The 23,612-nt window shown below is 54.7% G+C and overlaps 1 protein-coding gene across 4 annotated transcripts in view; it reads left to right on the top strand.

Annotated features, from left to right (window-relative positions):
* The first annotated feature begins 12,130 nt into the window (after positions 1 to 12,130).
* The window catches only part of SEZ6 (seizure related 6 homolog), a 44,506-nt gene continuing 33,024 nt past the window's right edge, over positions 12,131 to 23,612 (top strand). For all 4 annotated transcript variants that reach the window (XM_039251906.1, XM_039251901.1, XM_039251896.1 and 1 more), the window contains exon 1: positions 12,131 to 12,247. In XM_039251906.1, coding sequence (XP_039107837.1) covers positions 12,193 to 12,247 — 55 coding nt within the window. In that variant the 5' untranslated portion in view covers positions 12,131 to 12,192. The remainder of the gene's footprint in view (positions 12,248 to 23,612) is intronic.

Below are 23,612 nucleotides of genomic sequence, written 5' to 3'. Positions count from 1 at the left end.
TAGGGCTATTGAAACGAGAAAGGTTTAGGTTAGATCTCAAGAAGGACTTCCTAATGACTAAAAGTGGATGGAGAGGGGTGCCTGGGTGGCTCCGTCGGTTAAGCGTCCAACTTCGGCTCAGGTCATGATCTCACAGTTTGTGGGTTCGAGCCCTGCGACGGGCTCTGTGCTGGCTGCCAGCTCAGAGCCTGGAGCCTGCTTCAGATTCTATGTCTCTCTCTCTCTGACCCTCCCCTGCTCATGCTGTCTCTTTCTGTCTCTCAGAAATAAATAAACTATTCAAACTTTAAAAAAAAATTTTTTTTTAATGTTTTATTTATTTCTAGGAGAGAGAGAGAGAGACAGCGTGAGCAGGGGAGGGTCAGAGAGAGAGGGAGACACAGACTCCGAAACAGGCTCCAGGCTCTGAGCTGGCAGTCAGCACAGAGCCCGACGCGGGGCTCGAACCCACGAACCGCGAGATCATGACCCAAGCGAAAGTCGGACGCTCAACCGACTAAGCCACCCAGGCGCCCCTATTCAAACTTTTTTTAATAAAAATAAATAAAAGTTGATGGAGAAAGCATATCATTCACTTATTAGCCTGGACAAGACATTTCTTTCTGCATCTGTTTCCTCCGTCAAGTGGCGGTTATAATATTCACTTCTCAGAGCTTCTGTTCCCTCTGCCTCTCGCTAAAAAAAATAAGACAAAACACTGGAAGCCTCTTCTGATGGAGGGAGAAGCAGAAAGATCCTGCGTTAGGTCAAAAGACACCTGCCTTTCTCAGCCTTGGCACAGAGTAAGCATTCAATCGATGGCGTTACTATTATCATAATTATTGATTCAATGGATATTTATTGAGCGCCTGCTACCTGCTTGGCCTTGAGGAAAAACTAGTGAGCAAGCCATTATCTCCTGCCTTTAAGGAGATGACACCTGCGTTCCTATGGGAATCGGGACATCCCCCTTGCTCTAGGCCCTCAGGAATAAGGGAGAGCCCTGTGTCTCGGAGACAGCTTGGAAGTTGCTCCTGGAGGCAGGGAGATGAACATAAAGACCTCACGGAGGTGTCTGCAGGTCCCACATAGTGTTCCCCAGCAGAAGACTACCCTATTAAAGATCAGTCAACGAGAGCCCCTCCAGAAAAGCATTCTTCCAGAAGGAAGAGGCTCCTCCACTCGAAGGATCTAGCAGAAATGTGGTCAGACTTGGGGTTCGGGTCTGCAAGAAGCAAAGAATAACAAGCTGCCGCTAGTTGACATGCGCAAGGAGCGTGGAGGTTTAATCAACACAAGGACTTCCTGGCGGAGGTTTGGAGAGCTGTGAAGGAGACCCAGGACGGAGAAGCTTCCAGGCCTGTCTGGGAGCCTGGTCTGCTGCCTTCCTTGAGACCTTCCTTCCTCTGTTCCTGCAAAGCTCTCCTCTCTCCTCTGGCTTGCGGCTGGCAGGGACCCCCATGGCCAGCCTTGAGAGAAACATCAGAAGAAAGTTAATAGCGAAACGCTCTGGCGGATCTAATTGATTTTTTTCCTATTGGTTCCCTAATATAGGCAACACTGTTCCTGCCGCTTTTCTGGGCTGGAGATTATGTCATAAATAAAGAGATTTGCTCCCTATTTCCATGTGCTTATCTTTAATAAGTTAAGAACTCAACAAGCTTTAGGAGGACTTGAAATAAGCGAGGGATCCGGTGGTGGCTTCGGCTGTGGCAGCCACAGCTTTATTTCAGGAGAGGGGGAGGCAGGTGGCTGAGGCTGGTGGGGGGAGACTTTGCATTCTTTTGGGCTGCACTGGATCCCGGCTTAGCCGGAAGAGGACAGGAGCGGGAGGGAGGGGTGGGGGAGGACATTCAGGGTGGCCAATGTGACAAAATGGATGGACAGGACCCGTGATGCTCGGGTTACCATGGGAGCTTAGAGGCAGGTGCTAGAGCCAGGTAGCCTGAATTCAAACCCCAGCCTCATCATTGCTTACTAGCTGTGTGGCCTTGGGCTGTGTTACTTAGCCTCTCTCCTTCCTCATTTCATTTTTTGAAATGTTTATTTATTTCTGAGGGGGGTGGGAAGGGCAGAGAGACAGAGAGCCAGAGAATCCCAAACCAGCTCCATGCTGTCAGCACAGAGCTTCATACGGGGCTCGAACTCGTGAACTGTGAGATCATGACCTGAGCCAAAACCAAGAAAATTGGACTCTTAACCGACTGAGCCACCCAGGCACCCCTCTTTCCTCATTTTAAACAAATATGGATAATAACATCTATCTCATAGGTTGCTGGGGGGCTCAACAATATGCAAAGAGCTTAGAACAAAGCCTGGTGTGGAGAGTGGATAGAACATGTTAGCCAGTATGTGATTATTAAGACATCACCTAACTCCATTGACCTTGACTGCTGCTACCAGGGCCTGTGCCTTGTCCAGGCCTTGGCCTGGGCTTCACAGATGAGTAAGACACTGCCTCACCCTGACTTCAAGGAGCACCAGTCGAGTTAGGGCCCCAGAGCCTGTGACTGGCATGAGCTGGGTAACCACACTGAAGGAATCCAGAGGCTGGTGACCCCTTCCCGGGGAGGCTGCCATCCTTATGTCCCTGTCTTAAGGCTCACCCACTCTCCGGTTCTGGACACACCACCGATTAACTCTTACTTCCTTAAGGCTGACAGTGAACAGAAACTGTGTGGCACGTGCAGAAATAGCCCAACTCAAGACCGGGCACCGTGGCCACCATCCACTGCACACTTAACGTGTGCCAGGGCATAAGGGCCAGGATTTGAACCTAGGCCCATTGATTTCCCCTGCTCTAAGCGCTGACCTCTATTCTTCATGCTGTGCTTATAGTCACAAGCATTAACGAAGCACATATAATAAGCAAAACCCTAGGCTGAGGGCTAAGGGGATAGAAAAATGAATATAACAACCATTTATTGAGTGCCTGCTCTATGCCGAGACTTCTTACAGGATACCTCACGGAATACTTTTCTGAAAGGCAAGTGGCACGGTTTTCCTTTTTGTGTAAGTAAGGAAATGGAGGGGCGCCTGGGTGGCTCAGTCGGTTAAGCATCCGACTTCGGCTCAGGTCCTGATCTCACGGTCCGTGGGTTCAAGCCCCGCGTCGGGCTCTGTGCTGACAGCTCAGAGCCTGGAGCCTGCTTCGGATTCTGTGTCTCCCTCTCTCTCTGCCCCTCCCCCACTTGTGCTCTGTCTCTCTCACTTTCAAAAATAAATAATCATATGGGGCGCCCAGGTGGCTCAGTCGGTTAAGCAGCTGACTTCGGCTCAGGTCATGATCTCACAGTTTGTGGGTTCAAGCCCTGCGTCGGGCTTTGTGCTGACAGCCAGCTCAGAGCCTGGAGGCTGTTTCAGATTCTGTATCTCCCTCTCTCTCTGACCCTCCCCTGCTCACTCTCTGTCTCTCTCTCAGAAATAAATAAAACATTTAAAAAATTTACAAAAATAAATAATCATTAAAAAAATAAAAACCCAAAAAAGTAAGGAAGTAGAGGCCCAGAGAGGCAAGACAAGCGTAAGGCTGGGATCACTTTGAACCCAGACCTGACTTCCAAGTCGGGGCATTAATGCCCTCAGCCTCCTGATGAGCAGTGTCCCTTTCCAGAGGGTCTTGCTCTTGCAGACCACCGACATGGCTTCAGAGAAACCAGCAGGCAACCCAGCATATCCCAAAACACGCCATGTGTGCCTACCTCCACCCTTCCCCACTCACAGCAACATCCCCCCACTGGCTGACAGAAGACAGGCAGGCCCAACAGTGTCCAATCTGTGGCTTATCCTAGAAGTCAAGAAACAAGGCTGCTTAGTACCTCCACCCCTTCTGTGATGGGGAAGCCAAGACTCAAACATATGCCAGGTGCTGGCCAGACCCTCCAAACCAGTGGGGCCGAGACCAAAACCTGCACTCCCCGTGGAGCAAGTCGGTGATCCCAGCGACCCCATCAATCTCTGCTGCCCGTCTGAGCCAGATTATATGAAGCTCTCCCTTCATGGGCAATTTTGGAGGGGTTCGGTGTCAGAGTAGAAGCTTTCCGGTGAGGGACAAGACCAAGAAACTGTTTTTACCCCTCTCTGCAAACGGGCTCAAAGAGGAACCCTCCTCCCCGCCCGTAGGTCCTGGGTGACCCTTGCCCCATAGGAGATGGGTTCCCTCTCGGACCCCCATTTTGCATTCACCCTCTCTCCTCCAGGCCATTGTCCGGCCCCACAGATTCCGTTGCTTTAAGGATTGGTGACCTCACAGTCAGTTGCCATGGAGACCATTGTGATGTCACAAGCAGAGGACAAGTCGTTCAAGGAGGAGTGGAGGGTGGAAACGCACAGCTAGATTTGAGGGACATGCGGGGCTTCCATCCTACTTTCATGCCCGGAGAAGGAAGTGTCTGGAGGTGGATTCTGATATCCGGGGGAGACCCGACCACATTTCTCTGTGTTCTCCTGAGCCTAAGAGGCCTCTGAGACCCAAAAGAAGGGTCAGTTCAAACAAGCATCAGAAACACTCCCTACCTTGGGGTGGAAAGAAATGGGCTACTTTTGTAGCAGAGAGGAATGAGATTAGACGTCAGGAGGAGCCATGTGGCTGTAAGATCCCCGTGGAGATGATGATGTTCCTTGCCTTAGGAACCTTGAACCACGGGAGACAGCCTCTAGGGCCTTTATTATCCTGATTAAGCACCTGGCAGAGATAAACATGCCACATCACAGTGAGCGGAGACTCTATCGCCCCTCCCTGGTCTTGGAGCGCCGAGAGCACTCTGCCTGTCCTGGCACAAAAAAATGTTCCCTCATCCAGTGAACAAAGGAGCGAGAGAGTGATGAACGAACTGGGTAGCACGAGGGAATACACGGACAGATGGATGTACGGACAGACGGGCAGGTGGGGAGCCCTAAGCTCTGGAGGTCTACACCTGCTTCTCTAGCCACAGCCCACCACAGATCTCTGTGATCCAGCCGCATCGATCATCTCTCAGTCCTGCCGACTCCAGGACTTTGCACATGCCGTTCCCTCTGCATGGAATGTACTTCCTTTCCCTCTTCAAGCAACACCCGCTCATCCTGTGGCTTTCTACTCAATCACTACCTCCTCAAGGTAGTCTTCCCTGACTAGGTCAACCCTTAGTTGACCCACCTCCGTAGCTGAGCACCTGATACGTCACAGCTTATATTTAGTCGGGTGGTTCTGTGTAAGGTCTCTCGTTCTAGACTGTGAGCTCTGAGCCGGCAGTGGCAGGGGCTGTTTCCATTCACCTTTGTATCCCCAGCACTTGGGACAGTGGATACTTAATACATATTTGTCTACTGAATAAGTTAATAAGTGACCAGCCCTGCCCTCACCTAGTCCAAGCAGTGTTCTCTCCTCCCCAGACTGCACGGGGGGGGGGGGGGGGGGGGGGAGAAAATCTACATACAGGCCCCCTGCAGGTTTGCTCAGGACACAACCCACAGATTCAGGGAGCCTGAGGTCCCTCTCACCCCTGCCCCTGCAAAGCCCCACCAGCGCCTATGCCCTTCTGCTCTGCCCGTTGGTAGTAAATAATAAATGGGGCTGGTATTCTTATTTTTAGAGGTCAGGAATAGCCCATTGGACTCAGGGGCCAACTGAGAATATACTAAATTTTTATGAATCTGTTTCCAATGCATGTGGCAGTCCTTTTATTTATGTGTTTATTTATTTATTTATTTATTTATTTATTTAAAATGCTTATTTAATTTTGAGACAGAGAGACAGAGCACAAGTGGAGGAGGAGCAGAGAGAGAGGGAGACACAGAATCCGAAGCAGGCTCCAGGCTCTGAGCTGGCTGTCAGCACAGAGCCTGACACGGGGCTCGAACCCACAAACCGAGAGACCATGACCTGAGCTGAAGTCGGCCGCTCAACCGACTGAGCCACCCAGGCGCCCCTGTTTATTTATTTATTTTTAAGATTTTATTTTTCAGTAATCTCTACGCTCAGCGTGGTGGCTTGAGCTCATAACTCCGAGCTCAAGCGTCACCATGGCTTACCACCTGAGCCAGCCAGGTGCCCCTACGTGGCAATCTAATTCCAAACCTACATGCCTGGGTTTGCTCGAAGGGGAAAACTCAATTATCATCTCACGTTATTCAAAGCAACCCCCCAATCTTGTCTCAGTCATGGAAAGGATATGGAGTGCTCTTTTGCCCCTGGCCATGGCTTGACCCAGAGTGAGTACTGTTTGGGAGAGGGGCGTGAGGTCAATCTGGCTGGGATACTTGCTCATGTTTCCCCACTCTCATCCTGCCCTAGTTCTCAGAAGTAGATGGAATTGGCCCAGGGCTCTGTAGGGTAGAAGGGCTCTCCCTAACAGAAGGAGACCACCTTTTGGTCAGCGGCACCTTCTCCTTGCTTGTCCTATGCCTAAATACTCACGCATGCATTGACCAAGGTTCAAGGGCAGACCACCCAGGCAAGAAGTCAGTTGGGCATCCTAACTAGTTCCATATAGGAAAGAACCAAGGTGCCTTTGGGGGCTCCTAGGAAGCTTTGCTCTTCCCACCCCCACCCTACAGCTCACTGTAGCTTTCTTTTTAAAGGTAATTTTTTTAATGTTTTATTTATTTTTGAAAGAGAGATAGACACAGCGTGAGCAGGGGAGGGTCAGAGAGAGAGGAAGACACAGAATCAGAAGCAGACTCCAGGCTCTGAGCTGGCCGTCAGCACAGAGCCCGACACGGGGCTCGAACCCACAAACCGAGAGATCATGACCTGAGCTGAAATCGGACGCTCAACCGACTGAGCCCGCAGGCACCCCAGCTCACTGTAGCTTCCTGAGGCCCAGCAGCCAGGGGCAGCCTCCGGATATACAAAAGGCTGTCCCCCACTTTCTCAGGGGCTCCACCTACCTGGTGACCCACTCCCTTATCACATAGCCATCATCCTGGCACCAGGCCCCCAGCCCCAGAGCCACACCACCATTAACCCAATACCTCTGAACAGATGTATTTTATGTAAGTTCAAGCACTAGAAATATTGAGTTCAGGGAATTTTATTTCCAGAGCCCTCTATATTTCTCTGGGATTATCACCTGTCTTTGTTCCCTCCCTTTCCTAGTTATTATCTTGGGAACCTTTCCAAGCCAAGCCATCTTGATTGCTGGGGGAGAAGGCTGCCAGCACCCTCCCCTGGTACCTCTGGGTCTGGTGAGAGTGACCTCGAGAGACCCTTTCTTCTTCCTTGAGTATAACTCTGCAGGTGGCCACACTGCCCTCGCAGCCTTGGCTTTTGGGAGCTGGCTTCACCAAGGGCCTCTCCAAGTGCCAAAGAACATTGAGGTGGTGGTGGCAGTGGAGACCGCATTCTCCCCAAGTTAGGGAGGGCTCTGCTCAGGGTGAGCCTCAGGGTACAGAGGGGAGGGAGAAGGCCAGATGTTCTCTTTTCTACACCGTGCCAACCTCGCCTGACACCAAATTAATAGCATTCAAATGAGATGCAAAACATTATGCAAATCTAGAGGAGAAGGCTGCTCTCACTGGGCCTTTGGGCTGTTGGAGGGCCAACACCTTGAGCCCTTTCCTGGAGGACCCCACGGGCTCCCTTCAACTTCAACCCTCATCCGTCAGCAGCAGCTGGTGTGGAGTTTCCAGTGAGACCTGAGTGACCCTCTCAAGGTCCTCTGATCGTCGTGCCTACCCTGGCCTCTCCTCCCAAGCGCTCGGGGCCTCTTCTCTTCTGAAATGGTGCAGAGGCAGCTACGGAACTTAGCATAACCTCCCTCTGGATGCCAGGATTCTGGATCCCCACTCATTAGCAGTATATGCAAAATAGATGCAGGGGTTTTTTGCATCTATTTAATTGTCCATTAAAATGGCCCCATGCCCATCACCTCTGCACAGGCCCAGGCTTCCAAATTGCCAACCCCTGCTGCCTGCAAGCACCATGTGGTTCCTGCGCCTGGTAATTGCCCTGGTGTTTGTTGAGCTGTATTTGCATTTGATTGTCATTTAACTTTCCATCTTTCTCCTTCAATCAAACTCGGGATTGAGCTTTTGCAATTGATTATTCATTTTATTTGCAGCCCCTTGGTGGGTTCTCAAAGAGTTGCCTTTATTCGTGCCACAAACTCGAACCGTGGGACTTCTCCTGTCACGCAGACGGGGAGGGCTTCCTCCCGCCCATCCCAGGGCTCCTCCGTGAAAATAACCTGGCCAACGTTGTGGATTTTAAGTCCTATTCCCAGGCTCTCTGTCCCAGCACCTGCTTCATTTCTGCCCAGCCAGTGGCATTAAACATTTATGGAGCTGTAGAGGATCAAAGGCCTTGGCTGGGGGTGATGGGCAGGCTGGAGGCCTTGGTTTAGAGATGGAAAGCAGCTCGCATCAAACAGCTTTATGCTGCTTTCTCCATCCACCCTGGACTCTCGCTACCAGCTGGTGTGGTCCTGTTCCTGGAGTGGGAGGAAATGCCCAGGAGCCGGGACTCCCCATTCGCCAGGGTAGGACTCTCCTCCTACCCCTAAATTCAAACAGTTGACTTTGGCTTCTCCAGGAAGCCTGGCTGGAGCATGGTGTCGCAGACTCTTCAAGATCCCACCAGGTCTGGGAGCCCCCTCTGAGGAGTGGGTGGAGACAGGCAGGCAGATCTGTGCCCCTGGGAGTCTGTGCAGCCTCTCGCCCCTGTTTCCCCAATGCCCTAAACTCCCCGGGCTCCACAGGAGACGTACCTCTGGCTTAAAAGCTATCTTGGAGACTAATTTTCTTCTCCTCTCACTCAGAAAGTAAGTGTCATCCATTTGAAGGCAGAGACTTCAGAATAAGTCACCAGTGTGCTTGTGATCCTGCAAATTGATGGGCTCTGTGGAAGTGGGGAAGTGAAGCTGGCTTCTCCAGGGATGTGGGCTGGATGTCTGGCACTGTCTGGGCAGAGGCTGCAAAGGTCCTTGGGATTAGAAAGCCCCTCTTCCCTCTCTCTGGTCCTTAGTCCTAACGTAGGCTTTGTAACTCAGACCCCCAGCCTCCAGCCTTTTGAGTCAGCAGTGAACTCCTCCCAGTTACTGCTACTTGCCGTGGTGCTTGAAAACCCACCTTAATAATTCTAGACTCCCTTGTTCGGGTGCAGATATCTTTGTGATGGGATAAACCCTTCACTATAGCCACCAGGGATGTCCCGCAGCTCAGAGGACCACAAAGCCTGGCCGCAGATCTGCTCCCACCCTTCCTCTTATGTCTCTGCAAGGACTTACTGCCCCCCCTCCCCCAGAACCAGTCTTCCCATTGATCCCAAACTATCTTCCGTTTTCTATCATGTTGCCTTTACCTAAGCCACTCCCTTAACTTTGGAGGTCCCTCTTCTTCCTCTCCACTGACTGAAACCTAAAACTTATTTAAGACTTGGGTTCAGTCCACCTGCCCACTGTGTGAAGCTTTCCATGACCTCCCCTCCCCCCAAAGGAGCACTTGTCCCCTCCCCTTCTCCGATATCTCACAGCTCATTTGGCACCAATGACCCGCCTTGGACTTTAGACACTCCTCCCTTCCCACCCCACCTCCACCCCTGCAGCATCATTTATTCACCAATATTTATTAAACAACTACTGTGTGTCAGGCACAGAGCTTGGCTGGGAATGGAGGAGACACGCATGTTCTGTGTCTTCACAGAGCTGACAACTAATGGGGAAGACAATTAAGCAATTACATAGACAAGGGTCATCTGGGTGCCAGAGCCAGGTGGAGGGCACCGAGGGTGAGAGAAATGAGACAAGTGAAGGGAGCCCTGCAAGTCTCCAGGCTGCCACTTTCAAATGTGTGTATGACTTAAGTACGCTATAAGCCTGCAGCGTAGAGCTGCAGAATATCCCCCGGGGCATCTCACGGTCCTCAATTTGTGGGTGATGCTGAGCTCTGGGCAAAATGAGTCTCCTGGAGGACATAGACAGGGTGCCCGATAAAAACTCCACTGCTTCCCAGTCTGGCCCAGCTTCTGCCTCAACCTAACTGGGAACCCATTGCACAGAGGCCACGTTGACCATCTTTAGGAGGGAGAGACAACTCCGGAGCATTATTCTTCCCATGATGCAGTATATACCCATCCTCAGAGCTCAGGGCAGACTGCTGCATTCTGGGACTTGTAGTCTCCATTGGACCCCCTCCTGAACACCTACCTTAGTTTAGGCAATAGGGAAGGAGACAAAGGCGACGTAGCAAGTTCCTGGGTGGCTCCACTTACCTTCCTTCTTGTGAGTAGTGCCCAGCCCAGCTACCAGGACGTAAGCCTGCCACCCGTTTCCAAAACCCCATGAATCATCTGTCAAACAGTTTCATCCCTGGGATTCACCCTCCTTTTCCCAGGCTAAGTCCAGAGGGGCCCAGAAATCAAGGAGAAGGTCAGTAATGCCTTTAAAGAGAAAAGGAGGGCTCTCATGCCATTTGCCAGTATATCCCCAAACTTCCTTCAGCCATAGAACCTTCCACCTCCCTCCTCTGCTAACAACCCCTTTTCTTTCCTCTGCTGTTTCCTGGCTTCCTCTACTTACCTCTGATCTTTTTCGTCAACTCCTCCCTTCTGCCAATCTTCTGCTACTGCCCTCTTTTTTCTCAGCTCTTTGAAAGGACAGGCCAGCAACCCTCTCCCAGTGACTCCCTCAGATAATTCCACACACCGCCTGCCTGCTGCCTGGGATTCTTTACGATGGTTCAAGGCAACAACTCCCCAGAGCCCACAGGAAGAGGATCTGGAGAGAATCTGATGAGCTGAGCTGGAAGACTATGGAGGTAGTAAGTATCAAAAGACTCTCTGAGGAATGAGACTTAAGGGTAGAAGTCTTGCCGCCTGCTTCCAGAACGAAGTCAGGAAGGGCACTGGACAATGACTCGGGTCTGAAAGCTTCGGGGAAAATCCAAGCTCATGCGAAAAGAACCAATCAAAAAGCTGTCCTTCTCCCTGGGGGTCACAGAGAGTTCAGCCTTCCTCTTCCTCTACAAGGAATATCATCAGTCACAGGTCCCATTGTGTCCATTGAGGCTCTTCAAGTGAGCCTATCCATGGAGGCAGAAACCCCTAGGCCTAAACATCAGCCTCAGGGATGACACAGCTATGACTGCCCTTTTTGCTGCCCTATGACTCACTGGAGCTCTTCAGTCCAAGCAGAGCCATGGAAGTTTATTTTTCCACGTCCTTGAATGGTACAACCTTCCTGGCTGCTCCCCTAAGCCTCCTTCAAGTCTCTAACTAAAATAACCCTAAGGAAATACATCCACCCCGCATGCCTGTCCCATTTTCTCCACTAGTTCCAGGAACTTGGGGGTGGGGTGGGGTGGGGGGGGGGGGGGAGGCTTGAAGGGTCTGTTCACTGGCCATCGCTTTGATTTCTCTGGTCCTGTGGATGGGGGTTAGGTGGGAACTGGCCAAGGCTGGGTCCTGGAGACCCGAGGCTGCAAGGGGACCCAGGATACTATCTTCAGCTGCCCACAGGTTGGCCCAAGTTGCCTCCTGCCAAGTGAAAAATGTCTTCCCAGGACGCGAGTACCACTGGCTTTTAACTACAATATCAGGACAATTAAGCTTTTCTGTGAGCACAGTTTGCTGCTGATGCAGCTGCCTGGAGCCCTGGCATTTATTGAGCGCAAAGTAATAATTTATTGTCCTTTGTACGCTCAAAAGCCATCTTCATTATCAGGCCAAGACGGAGCTGCCACAAGGGCACACGGGCCTCACCAGCTGCCTCACTGGAGGATGTCTTCCTAGGTCACCCTTGGCGCCCTCAGGTACCAGGATGCGGTGGAGTGAGGTGGAGAGGGTGTTGCTCTCTCATGGAGAATCAGGCGGGAACCCCACCTCCTTGTCAGGCTGCTAATAGGGGAGAGGGTGGAAGGCTTGGCTGGGCGTGGGCAGTGCGCAAGGGAGGGGGCCGTGTGCCCACATTAGAAGGGCAGTTCTTCCCCGGAGCTGGCGGCGGCGCGGGAGCCTCTGCTCCCGCCTCCGGGTCCTCTGCGCCTTTGCTTGAGACTTTACGGTAAATCGCTCCTCCCGCGCCCCCGCCCCCAGCCCCGCGCGGCGATCCCCGGCGCCGACGCCAGGCGCTGGCCGTGGTGCTGATTCTGTCAGGCGCTGGCGGCGGCGGCGGCGGCGGCGGCGGCGGCCCCGCTCCCTCTACCCGGCAAGACCCCGCTCTGTCCCCCGCGCCTACGCCCCGCCGAGCCCCCCGCTTCCCCACCGTAGCTCCGACCCGGGGCGCGGCCGCAACCAGCACCATGCGCTCGGTAGCCCTGCTGCTCCTGCCCTCGCTGCTGGCGCTCCTGGCTCACGGTAAGGGACCCCGGCGTCCGGTGGCAGGACAGGGGCGGGGGCGGGTTCCCGAGGGTGGGAAGAGAGGACCTTACCGCCGCCCAGCTCCGCACATCTGGCTGCCCAGCGCAAGCACCGCGCTTCGCCGGCTGCGCTGGCCCCCGCGCCGGCCGAGCCGGGCGGGGCGCGGGCTCCACCGGCGGGAAGCTGCCGCGGCTCCCGCCATTCGCGCCCGGCCAAGACCTCGCCTTTAATCATCTCTCCGGATCTAATGGGATTTCTCTGCTGCAATTCATCACGCCACCCCCTCCCCGCACACACTCACGCGCTCACTCGCGCGCTACCTCGCCACTCTCCAGGCGTCTAGCAGCGCCGGGGCGCGTGCAGGAAGGGGGAGAGGGCAGGGGACGGTGAGTCCCGCTGGTCCTGCCGGCCGCCCGCGGTCCCGCCTCCCCTGCTGCCCGCCAAACTTCGCTCGACTTTGCTGCCCGTTCCGAGGCACCTTACGTCCTCACTGCGGAGGGACGGAGCCGGATGGCGGCCGGACCCCGGGTTGGGACGTCGTTCGCCTCCCTCCGCCTTGCCGCTGCCGCGCTGGAGTCGGAACCTAGAGTTCAATTCCAGGGAGAAACTCGGGGGCCCGGGGCCCCATATTCGGTTACTCGCTCTCGCCTGGGCTGCAGCAGCTGAGGTCCGGGGCTAGAGACTTGCCCTCCTCGAAGTCCTTTCTTGCACTCTCCCCCTTGCATACTCCCAGAGCTCTTCCTCCCAACGGGCCTGCCTGCTGTCCTGCTCAGCCCCCGCCCACCCCACGGCCGCAGGCCCGTCGCAGGAGGACCTCACCCTGCTGCCCCCGTCCTCCGCTGGCAGTCGGGTCGCCAACTTCATTGGTCCCGGGTCGAGGGGAGCTTGGCCATGGAGTGAGCAGCAAGGGAATGTTGGGGAAAGGATAAGGGCTCTGTGCCTGGGGGAAGGAAGGTTTCCAAGTCTCCACGAAACCTGCCGCCCCGGCTCAAACAAGCATTCATCAAAGCTACAGATGTCCAGGTCTTTCTTCCACTGCAGCCGGTCTGCTGGTGGGGTCGCCAGGACCTTGCTTAGAGTTGGGACCCGCCGTCCCTCAAAGTATATGGTTCGTAGTCTGGAGTGGGGAGAAGGTAGCAGTTTTTAACTTCCTCGTTCCTTCTTTTCAGACCACATCGGAGGTCAGGGCAGCCGGGGCCGGGGACCAGGCTGGGCCCCCGGATGCCAGTTTTATGCTCTCTGCATCCCCAGGGATGTGGAAGCTGCTCTCTGAGCCTCTGGTTTGGGTCACACGGGGTCTGGTGTCCTTGTCCGGCCCCCTGGCTGCCTCCCTCTTCGGTCCTCTCTGGGCAGCGCCTGGAACTAAGAACCTAGTTGGGGGGGGGGGGGGCAGCAGGGGGTAGAGAGAGAAGGACTCCTGAAAACCCCACCCTGCCCGCGGCAGTGAGAGGAGGGAAGAAGCCCGTGTCCTCGCCCAGCCATCTGAGGATGTCCTGGGAGTTCAGGACCTGTCTTGGGGTCTGGCCACATCTTGCTCTGGACACCTCCCCTGGGGCTCAGTGCCTGTGTCTGAAGCCTCATGTGTGGGTGTGTGGATCCGAGTGTGAATGTGTGAACCAGGGCCCAGGGTGTCTGGAATGGCAGGTCCGTGAACATCTGCACCTCAGGAGGTCTGGATGTTGGGTGAGGGTTCAGCAGTGAGCGGGTGTGAGGAGTGTGTGAGGCTGCAGCCTCTGCCAGAGAGCTCCCCACAGGGCTGGAGTGAGACTGCGGGTCTCCAGGATGATGGCTGGTGTGGCTGAGCATTGGGGGATCCCACTGAGGGTGTGGGTGCAAGTATTGGAAAGAATCTGTCCACTCTGTGGCCACAAGTCTGTGTGCCCCTGGCCAGGGTCCCTCCCTGGCCCACCTGGACCTCTCCGTTGCCCGTGGGGCCATCTGCCGAAGGGGTCTATGGGGTAGGAGTTCACCTCGGGGGGGGAAGATTTTATTTTCACTCTCCAAGGGAGAAGAGTTACCAGCCCTGCAGTGCCAGGCCTGAAGAAAGAGGACCTGAACCAGGGCAAGCCCTGGCATGCCCCTCCATCTTCAATGGGGCTTCGAGGTCCTTAGTCGTTGGGCATTGACTTGTCTCACTGAGCGGCAGTGCAATCAGCCATCTCAGGGTTCCTGGGGGCTCCAGCCATAAGAAGGCAGGCCTGGAGCATTAAAGGCCTCGGGCTGTGGGACTTTGCAGGCCAGGCGGTGCAGCACCAAACCTTGTGGCCTCGAGACTGACCCCCAGGGCATTGCTCACAACAAAGGCTGAGGGACACAGCTCTAGTCAGGCCAGGCGAGATGCAGCTGAGAACAGCCCAGGAGCAGCCAAAGGCCCCAAAGGCTGAGGAAGTGGGGTGCACCGGAAGGGTGAGATCTTGCTGGGCCTGGTTCAACCCCTATCCCCCCAACCCCCACAGTGGTTGGTACTGCGAGACTGGCCTCTGGCTTGAGGGGCACTGTGGGCCCCTGTGATCCTCCTGACCAGAGGTTGGTGCCCTGCCACAGTGTGGGAGGAAGGCAGTTCGGGAGGGATGGCGTGTGCCTGGGCCTGCTGTGTCAGTTTAATGATTTTTAATGAGCAATTACCTTTAGTCATTCTTCTAATTTCTGAATATCAATAAAGTTAATTAAACTCTGCGTGTGTGAATGTGGCCTGGGGAGACTGCAAAGGTGGAAGTGGCACTAACCAGGGTAGGGTTGGGTCTCGAGGGATAGAGGCTGCCTCCCTGGCTGTGTGACCTTGGACCCAATGCTTCCCGTCTCTAAACTCTGATGGAGTGTGTAGCAGGAAGAGGGAGGGAGGAGACCGATTCTCTCTCTCTGCCGAGAACTAGGGGCTGATGTCTGGAGGCAAGGCTGGGAGGAGGAAGCAAAGGAGGAGGGCTTGGCCTCCAGGAGCCCCAGTGCTGAAAGGGTTAACAAACAGGGCTGCCTTAACCTAAAATGGTAATTGCTGCTTCCTGCAGACTCCGTGGTAGGTGCAGGATTCTAACGGTGCCTTCCAGAGTCTGGGGGCTGCAGCCAGGCGCAAGTCAGGCCCTGCTCCCTGCCCCCCAAGCCTGGCACTTTGGGGTCAGGAAGTGACTGCTGGGGCTAAGGCCCCATGGGAGGCAGTCTAGATTTCACTCAGAGCCCCAGGGGTAGAATGGTAGACAAGAGGCTCCCCTAGGCTTCTGAGGAGACCAGAGGACCCAGAGACTGCCATGGACCGGAGGGGAAGTCTAGGTTGGCTTCTTGCCCCTCATGGGTCTAAGCTCATCAGGCTTGGCAGGCCTTGGCGACAGTCCCAGCCTCCTCAGCGGGGTGGCAGCTTAAAATGCCTTGGGGACAATAATGGGGAGTGAGGCGACACAGGGGCAGGGCTTAATTAGAAACTGGGCTTAATTAGAGCTTTTGCACCCCTCCCGCCCTGGCTTCCTGAACGGTGGGAGGAATTCAGAAAGTCGGCTTCGTTAGTCCCTCCCTCCACCCAGACACAGGGTCCAAGCCCTCCAGCCTGCCCCCCACCCCCCCACCCCCAGCCCATTCCGGCCACGTCTGCTCGCGGCTCTCCGCTCAGGGATGTTGCGCCCCCGCCTGGGCAGAAGTGTCAGAGCTGGGTATCCGACCCCCCAAACAAGAAAGAAGATGTGAAAAAAACCCTGTAGGTAGAGGCTACTTTAGTGAGGGAACCTCTCAGCCCTGATGGTTAAGAGCCAGGCCCCCTGTGCGGCCTCAGCATGCCTCTGCCCTCTCCGAGTCTCCACTTTCTGGAGCATTCAACGTAAAGTTGCACCAAACTGATGGCTGCCAAGCCTGGGAGCATATCAGGGCCTCCAAGGGCTTGTCAAGCCATGCAGATTTCTGGGTCCCCAGCTTACTGGCCTGCTCTCAGGGAGAAAGAGCCAAGATCTAGAAGTAAGAGTCTGGAGAGTAGGGAGAGAGTGCTGTTAGCCGTGGTCAGCAGCTGGGAGGTGGGGAAAAGGCAGGAGGAGGTCTTCAAGGCCCTTTCCAGACTCATTCCAGCAGGAAGCACCAGGGCCAGGAGGCCCACTCACCCAGCCAGACCAATCAGTTCCCCAAACTATCCATATTCTCAGCAGCTTCTGGGCTCTTACCATTCCTTCTGCCTGAAATTCTTTTCCCCTCCTGGGCCACGCTGACTCACTCCATCTCATGCTTTGGGTCTTGCCTTAGTTAGTGCCTCGTGCAATTCTTCAGTACTTATGTATCTATGGGGCATCTACGATGTGGTTTCTCAGGGGAAGCCTCACCTGTATTCCAGCCTGGGTCAGGGACTCTTTGGGCCTCCCACCGTCCCCTCGTCTCCCTCATCAAGGTACCCATCTTGTTGGGTCACGAGTGCCTGGATACTTACTTGATATTTCTCTCCAGGAGCAAGACTGAACTCTGAACTCAGAAAGCAAGCAACCTAGTCTGCCTTGCTCAGCCCGACTATCATGAGGCAATTCCAGAATTCCTATTTGGAAGAAACTTAGGGTCAGAAAGGAGAGGTGGGTGCTAGGCAGCTGAGACCGCTTTGCGTAGCAAGCACACTATTTTTACATAGATTGTATGTTAGGATTTTTTCCTTTTCCTAACAGTTGGCCAATTATCCCAACTGTAAATTATAGCCTTTACTTAGTTTTTTTCCTTCCACAAATTATGCTGTCACGTCGACAGCCTGAGGTGGCTCGGGGTGGGATGCTGATGGCCGTTCTGAGCACGCTAAAGCCTCTCTCCAGCCACCCCTCCGTGCCACTGCTGCTGTGTCCCCGGTGGCACGGTGCCTAGCACATGACAGACATGAAATACATGTTGAATAAATTCATGAGAGTTGCACAGTAGACAGGGAGAGAGTGAAGCCCAGAGCCCACTCTTCTGGACTCCCACGCACAGCACCTGCCCACCACCTCTGATGGCTGAGAGGGATGCCCTGTATGACATTAAAGCCTGAAGCAAGGGAGGGGTAACCCCGTGTCACCTGGCTTCTCGCCATAGCCCCCTCAGCCATCTCTGCTTCAGACATCCTCACCGAGCTCAGAAGGACCAACAGGAAGCCTTGGGAACAGCTCCGAGCCCAGTGTGTCCTTGCATGGAAAAGTGGGGGCCTCGGAGCCACCCGAGAACCTTCAGGCCCAGCCTTTCACATACTTTTTCTATTTAATACAAGAGACTAGTTATTCCCACTTTACAGGTGGGAAAACTGAGTTTCAGAGAGATTAAGTCAGTGACCCTGGACTTCACAGCCAATAAATAGCAAGGCTGCTCCAAAGTGCTTACCTATTTTGCGAAACCTGACTGTAGCAGGCATTGTGTCCACTCCTCCAGCCTGAAGCAAAGCTTTTGGTACAGGCCCACAGGAGCCAGGAGACTATTGCTACCATCATCATCATAATAACAACAACAATAATAATAATAGCTTCAACAAGAACAGCAAACATTTCTTAGGCACCAACTATGTGCCAGGCACTGTACTAAGTGTTTTATATACCTTAGCTCATTTAGTTCTCATACCATCTCTAGATAGAAGCTACTATCTGCATTTTATAGGCCAAGTTCAAGTCCATGTTGTCAGACCCATAAATGGCCCTTAACTTTCTTCTTGCACATTTCTGATAATGACAGTAGCTTATCTTCTTAATGTCTGCCCTCAGTCCTTGCTGCTGTAGATTAAGGACTTTTTATCTTGCTCAGTTCTTAGTGGCAAGGAATAAAACATTCTGACACGTGGAGCCAGGATAGAGCACGAGGCTGGGAGTCAAGTGAGTCTTGAAGTCTTGGCCCAGAGGTCAGTGACCTTGAGTGACTCATTCTTCCGCCCTTTGGGGGCCCTGGTGGATGGCAAGACCTGTCAATCCTGTCTTGGCCTCTGGGCTTCCCCTCCCTTCTCCATGAGCCCCTGCAGAGGCCCTAGCACACCCACCCAGGCCCAGCCCCTGCCCCGCCCCTGGCAAGAAAGCCCAAACTTGCTTGAAGCTCAGCTCCTAGACAGAGCTGGGTGCCAAGCCTGCCCCAGCTTCCCTCCACCTGCCTACCTGCCACCCAGCTGCCAGCCCTGGGAGGGGAGATCGATGCTGCAGCCGCCAGCAGTGTTGTTGGCCATTGATTGTTGAGATTTCTCGGCGGGCTCTGGAGCAAACAAACCTGCCACTTCTCCAACAACAATCCGGGTTTCCAGCTGCACAGTCTGCAGCCTTGCTGGCAGGCAGGCTGGCGGGAAGGGGAGGGGGTGGGAGGTCCTGGCTGGGCCCAGCAGGGACAAGGGGCTCTGCCAGGAGATGAGAAGAAACTGAGCGATCGTGGGAAGAGGAGCGATGGAGAGACTGGGTGAAAATGCTAGGTGACCCTAGACCCCCCATGTAACTTGTCTGGGCCAGCCTCTCCATTTTTGCTTTTCCCAAAGGCCATCCTGTGTCCCTCTGCTTACTTCAGTTCTCTCACCCCCTCTTTTCCTGATCATCCAGCCTGGAGTGCTCTCTGACCTCTAAACACAGAAATGCCTCCCATTATGAACTTAGCTTGACAATCCCTCATCATGCCATCCATTCTCCAGTCAACAATCCTCTATTCAGCCCCTAACAGGTGCTTTGATAGGTAGGAACCCAATTTGAAGGGGGAGTTGCCTTCTTAATAAGCCTAGCTGTGACTGCCTCCCCAGTTAGCCCTGGACTGGCTGATTTTAATCAAATGAGATACAAATGAGATGCCAAACAGCACCTATGTGATCCAACTACTCGCCTTTGAAAGCACAGGAGATTCCTAGCCAGGGACTGCTCTGGGTCACTTTCTCGTCTGAGACAAGAAGGCTTGCGCCTTTTGGTCTTTGAGGGTCCAGTAAGCCTCTGGGACCCTTGGGCCAGGCCATTGGGGTGCCCTCCAGCACAACTCTTCCCTTCTTTGCTGGGACTGGGTGTCCTCTAGCCCCCAAACATAGCAGTTGCAGGCTCCCCCCCCCCCCCCCCCCCCGCCCCGGCAACAAGTCATATATGTGCTGCTGAATGCAAGCAGTGGGTCTCTCCCCTCCCCCAGGGCAGTCCCCCGGGTCCCAGCCAGAATCCTGACACCCTGGCATCAACCTCAGCCTCTCCCTTGGTCCCCCGCCCCTCCCCTCCCCACAGGCTCCTCTCTCCACCCTCAGGATCCTCCTTCCAGCTGGTCATTGGGCTGGAAGACAGAACTGGAGAGCCCCTGTGAAAAGTGCCTGAGCCACTGAGCACCGCCTCCGCACAGATGCTCATTTGCATGCTGTTTTATACCACCCCCCTGCATGCTTGCTCCTTATTAAAGGCATAGAAGCAGACCCTGCCTCTCTCCACTCCTAGACCAGACCCCTCCACCCCAGCCCCCATAGCTTCTCCCGCCTTCACTCCCAGCACAGCAGCTGAGCACCAGCTCCTTTGTCCCCCAAGCAGCCACCTGCTGAGTGTCTGGCCTGGGTCCCATCAGCCAGCAGGTGCCTAGGGAGTCCCAGAGCCCGTGAGGGGGGCATCTGGCAGCATGGAGAGCCAACTTGTGCCTCAGGGAGGAGGGGACATCCCCTAAGGAGGAACATAATCAGAAGAGTGCTCATCAGGAAGCCAGGACCCCCAGGATTTAAACCCAATACTGGCTCTTGCTGGCTCATACAAATCGTGTCACTTCCCTCTGCCTCAGTTTCCTCCGGGATTCATGGTGTCTGGCCCGCCCCTCTCACTGAACAGCACTGAAATCAAAGGGAATCGGAGAGAGGGTAGTGTTGGAAGAAACGAAAAGCCCCGCCTGAGTTAGGGGTGAGGTGGTAATCCTTCCTCCAACAGCCAGAGGTGTCCAGCGCCGGGAGGGGCTGATTTTCAGATTGTCCGTGGAGCAGCCCAGCGCTGGACTGTTGAGGCAGGGATGGGGAGCGACCACTAGCTGCTCCAGGCCTGACCAGGAAGGTGAGACTAGCAGGGCAGAGGGATGAAGGTTGGATTCAGAGTGCTCCTAAGCGCCTTCACCCTCGCTTGCTGCTCTGATGGACACTGGCTTAGATATCATTTACATCTTGCAAGGGGATGTGTTAGTGATTTGAAACATCTGGTCCAGCAGCTGGCAAGCCCCCTCCTGTCACGAGGCCCTAATTTCTGGCTAGTTAGAGGAAATAGGGGAAAGAGAATCACCTTCTTTTGAGGACAGAAGAGCCTCTGGCATCTCCGGGCAAAGGGGTGAAGCGGGGACGAAACAAGGCTTGCCTGAGACAGGTCACTAGTGCATTTATTTAGCCAGCCTCGCCTTGTCCCCCTCCCTCATTTCCCATTCACTTCCTGCTAAAGCCCTAACCCTGCCCTCCTGGGTCCAGCCACCTCCTTCCCATCCCCCTCTTGGCCTGGCAGCCAGGCTAGGAAGACGCGTGCTGCTCAGGTTGGGGGGGGAGGGGGTGCTCCTGAGGTTCCAGTCACCCGGGAAGTGCCCTGAGTCCGGTCTCCATTGCACCTGTATCCCTGATGCTGCCCACTGGCCCAGCCCTCCCCTGGGCCTCAAGCAGACAAGACTGGAGGGGACAGGGGAGGAGGACTTAACCCTCTCAACTCAAAGCTTCCATACACCCAACCTGGCAGCTCCTTGGAGGTCAAAGCAAGCCTGGGACAAGGGAGAAGCCTGAAGGGTTAGGGACTGCCAGTTGAGTCTGCCCAGTATTCCTGAGGGTCTTGGGAAGAAAAAAAGGCCCAGATGTGCAGAAACCCCTGCCAGATGTGCATCTCTAGCCAGCTTGTCCATCTTTCCCTGGCTGTCTGTGTCCGAATGTCCCTGCATACCTGTGGGCTTCTATCCCTGCATCCTGGGACTGCAGCCCTGGGCGTAGGCACAGCAGAGTCCAGCTGAGGCCGGTGTCTCCCAGTCCCCGCAGGCCCTGCCACTCCCTTCCTCCCCAATCGTGGGCTCCACTGACCCCTCAAGGAGACTAGTAGCTGGAGCTGCTGCTGCTATTTTTAGCAGCTCTGCACCCCACCCCTCCCCCACTCAGACTTGCTGGGGAAGTGGGCAGGACAGGCTGAGCCTGGGGAACCTCACAGTCTGGAATGCTGGGTGGGTAAGGTACTGTCCCCTCAGTCCTACAAGGCCGTGGAGGCAAGGGGTGCCTGGGCTGGTCCAGAGGTACAGGCCCCATGCCCTAAGGCAGATTAGGCTCCATCCCACCTGCCCGGGGCCTGGAGAAGGTCCCAGGCTGTCCTCTTCCCATCTCCTCTCCAAGTTCCTAAGAGCAGAGCTCAGGCCTCCAATGACTCTTCCCTAAGCCATTTGAAAGTAAGGCTAGAGCTCCTAGGTCTTCCCCACAGAAGCTGGAGTCAGAGAGGGGCTCAAAGTGTCGGGCAGTTCCGTGTAGGGAGCACACCTGGATGGCTCTGGTACTGCCCTGGCACTTCCCAAAGGTGTTTCAGGCCCCTGCTGCATCTCAACTCTACCAAAGACCACCAGAGCTCCTTGCCCTCCAGATTCTTGGGGCTCCTGGGTCCCACCCCACCACTGTCCCAGCTGCTCTGGAAACTCGCACCAGCCAGAAGGTGTTAGTATACAGCAGTCCAAAGGGCATGAACTGGAAGACCAAAAGCAGGGAGGCAGCCCTGGTTTACTCGGAGTGGGCGCCTGCCTTCTGGATGCCCTTGCTTTCTGAGGCCCTTTGTTCCTGTATCTGTCCTTCTGTCTGTCTCTTGAGCTTCGCAGGGCAAGGATAGCCCTAAGTGAGCTGCCCACGCCCAGCCAGACCACTTCCTGCAGCTGTCTGATCCTAGTTCTTTAACTGTGGGATGGGAAGAATGAATCAGGCAGTATAGGTGAATAGGTCAGCAGAGCCTGGCACACCACAGGTGCTCAAAAACACTAAATCCCTCCCTGGGTACTTTTCTCACGCCTCCACCCCCCACCCCCAACATGCGCATACATGCACATTTTCCTCCTCACCCACATGCAGATACATACTTGCATGCACGTGCACACACACACAGCCTAGCCCTCCAAGTGCTCAACAAATACTGACCAACAGATGGAGGTGAGGAGACTGGGGTCCAGTGCCATACAGAAGGAAAGTGGTAAATCAGAAGAGCACCGTGCCCCACGCTGCCAGCCCCCACCCCTACCCTTACCAATGTCCACGAGGCTCCACCATCTCCTGAGCTTGGGCACCACCTATAAAGGCAAGGCTGTGCCTCTTCACCCAACCCATCTGAAGACTCTCTAAAAAGATAAGCTCAAGGTCACACAGTCCATCACTGGAGAGCTACATTAATGCTGGAGTCAGGGTTTTGACAAGGCCTCACCAGGCTCCTCAGCTTTCACAGCTGAGAACAGATATTCTAGTGATTTCCTGGGGAGAGAGTGGCCAGAGCCCACATCAGCATTAAGGACCAGGGCAGCCCAGGGAGTCTGGGTTCAGCGGCCCTCCATCCCTAGCCGACTCTCCCAATCCATCTCCTCTCAGATGCACCTGACAAAAGCAGCCACAGGTCAAAAGTCACAAAGATCAGGAACTTTGACCGTGGTGCACAGAACAAGCCCCTTCATCTGACTTAAAGACCCAAGAATCTTAGGGCTATTGTGCTATTAGTTCAGCTCAGAGGGAAACAGACACAGGCACTGGGAGCAACCTCAATGGTGTTGGATTTTGAACTTCAGGATGGGGGCTGGAAAGGGGCAGCATCCCGGGAATGCTGGTCTGGGACTCAGAAAGGTACCTGCTCTGGGGCGCTGGCACCCTACGGCCAGGTCAGGCCTTGCTCAGCTTCAGCTTCAAGTCTGGGAGGAACTGTCCATGGTATGGGCTGGAGTCGGACACGGGCAGAGGATGGAGGGGACTCCTTTCTAGATCAGCTCCTGTTCCCCAACTTCACCTCTGGGCTGGGTTAACCTGGCCCTGGTACTGGCTCCAGGGAGAATGCAGTTCCTGCCTTTACAGCTTTCCTCGTCCCAGCTAACATTCCCAAGGTTTTTCTTTTAGAGAAATGCATCCTGTTGCTGACAAGGTGGCGATCGGAGCATTAGTACTGGGACAGGGTGACCTGAGCACCCAGCTCAGGACTACGTCCCTCCTTGCCCTGGCCACATTACTTCGAGTTGGCATAATCGGGGTGGAGTATGGCAGGTTGATGAGTTACCAGTCTGATGCAGGAGTTGATGCCAAAAGGACCCCGGCTGCTCCTTCCACTCCTTTTAGTCCGCTGGGAGTGGGAGTCAATTCTACTGTCCCCGCTCCAAGGCCACCCCCAGTTCCTGTGCTACTTGCCCAGCCCCAGGAACTGTGGGCAGGCAGACCTAGGGCCCCCCGGGTCCCCAGGACCAGCGGGCAGGCAGGAGAGGGGAATGCAGGGCCGCAGGGGAAGGTGGAGCA

Source organism: Hyaena hyaena, unplaced genomic scaffold (assembly GCF_003009895.1).
Source record: "Hyaena hyaena isolate Hyena2069 unplaced genomic scaffold, ASM300989v1 scaffold_10, whole genome shotgun sequence".
NCBI lineage: Eukaryota > Metazoa > Chordata > Mammalia > Carnivora > Hyaenidae > Hyaena > Hyaena hyaena.
Note: the sequence above shows the minus strand (reverse complement) of the source record. Positions and strands in the feature narration are given on the sequence as shown.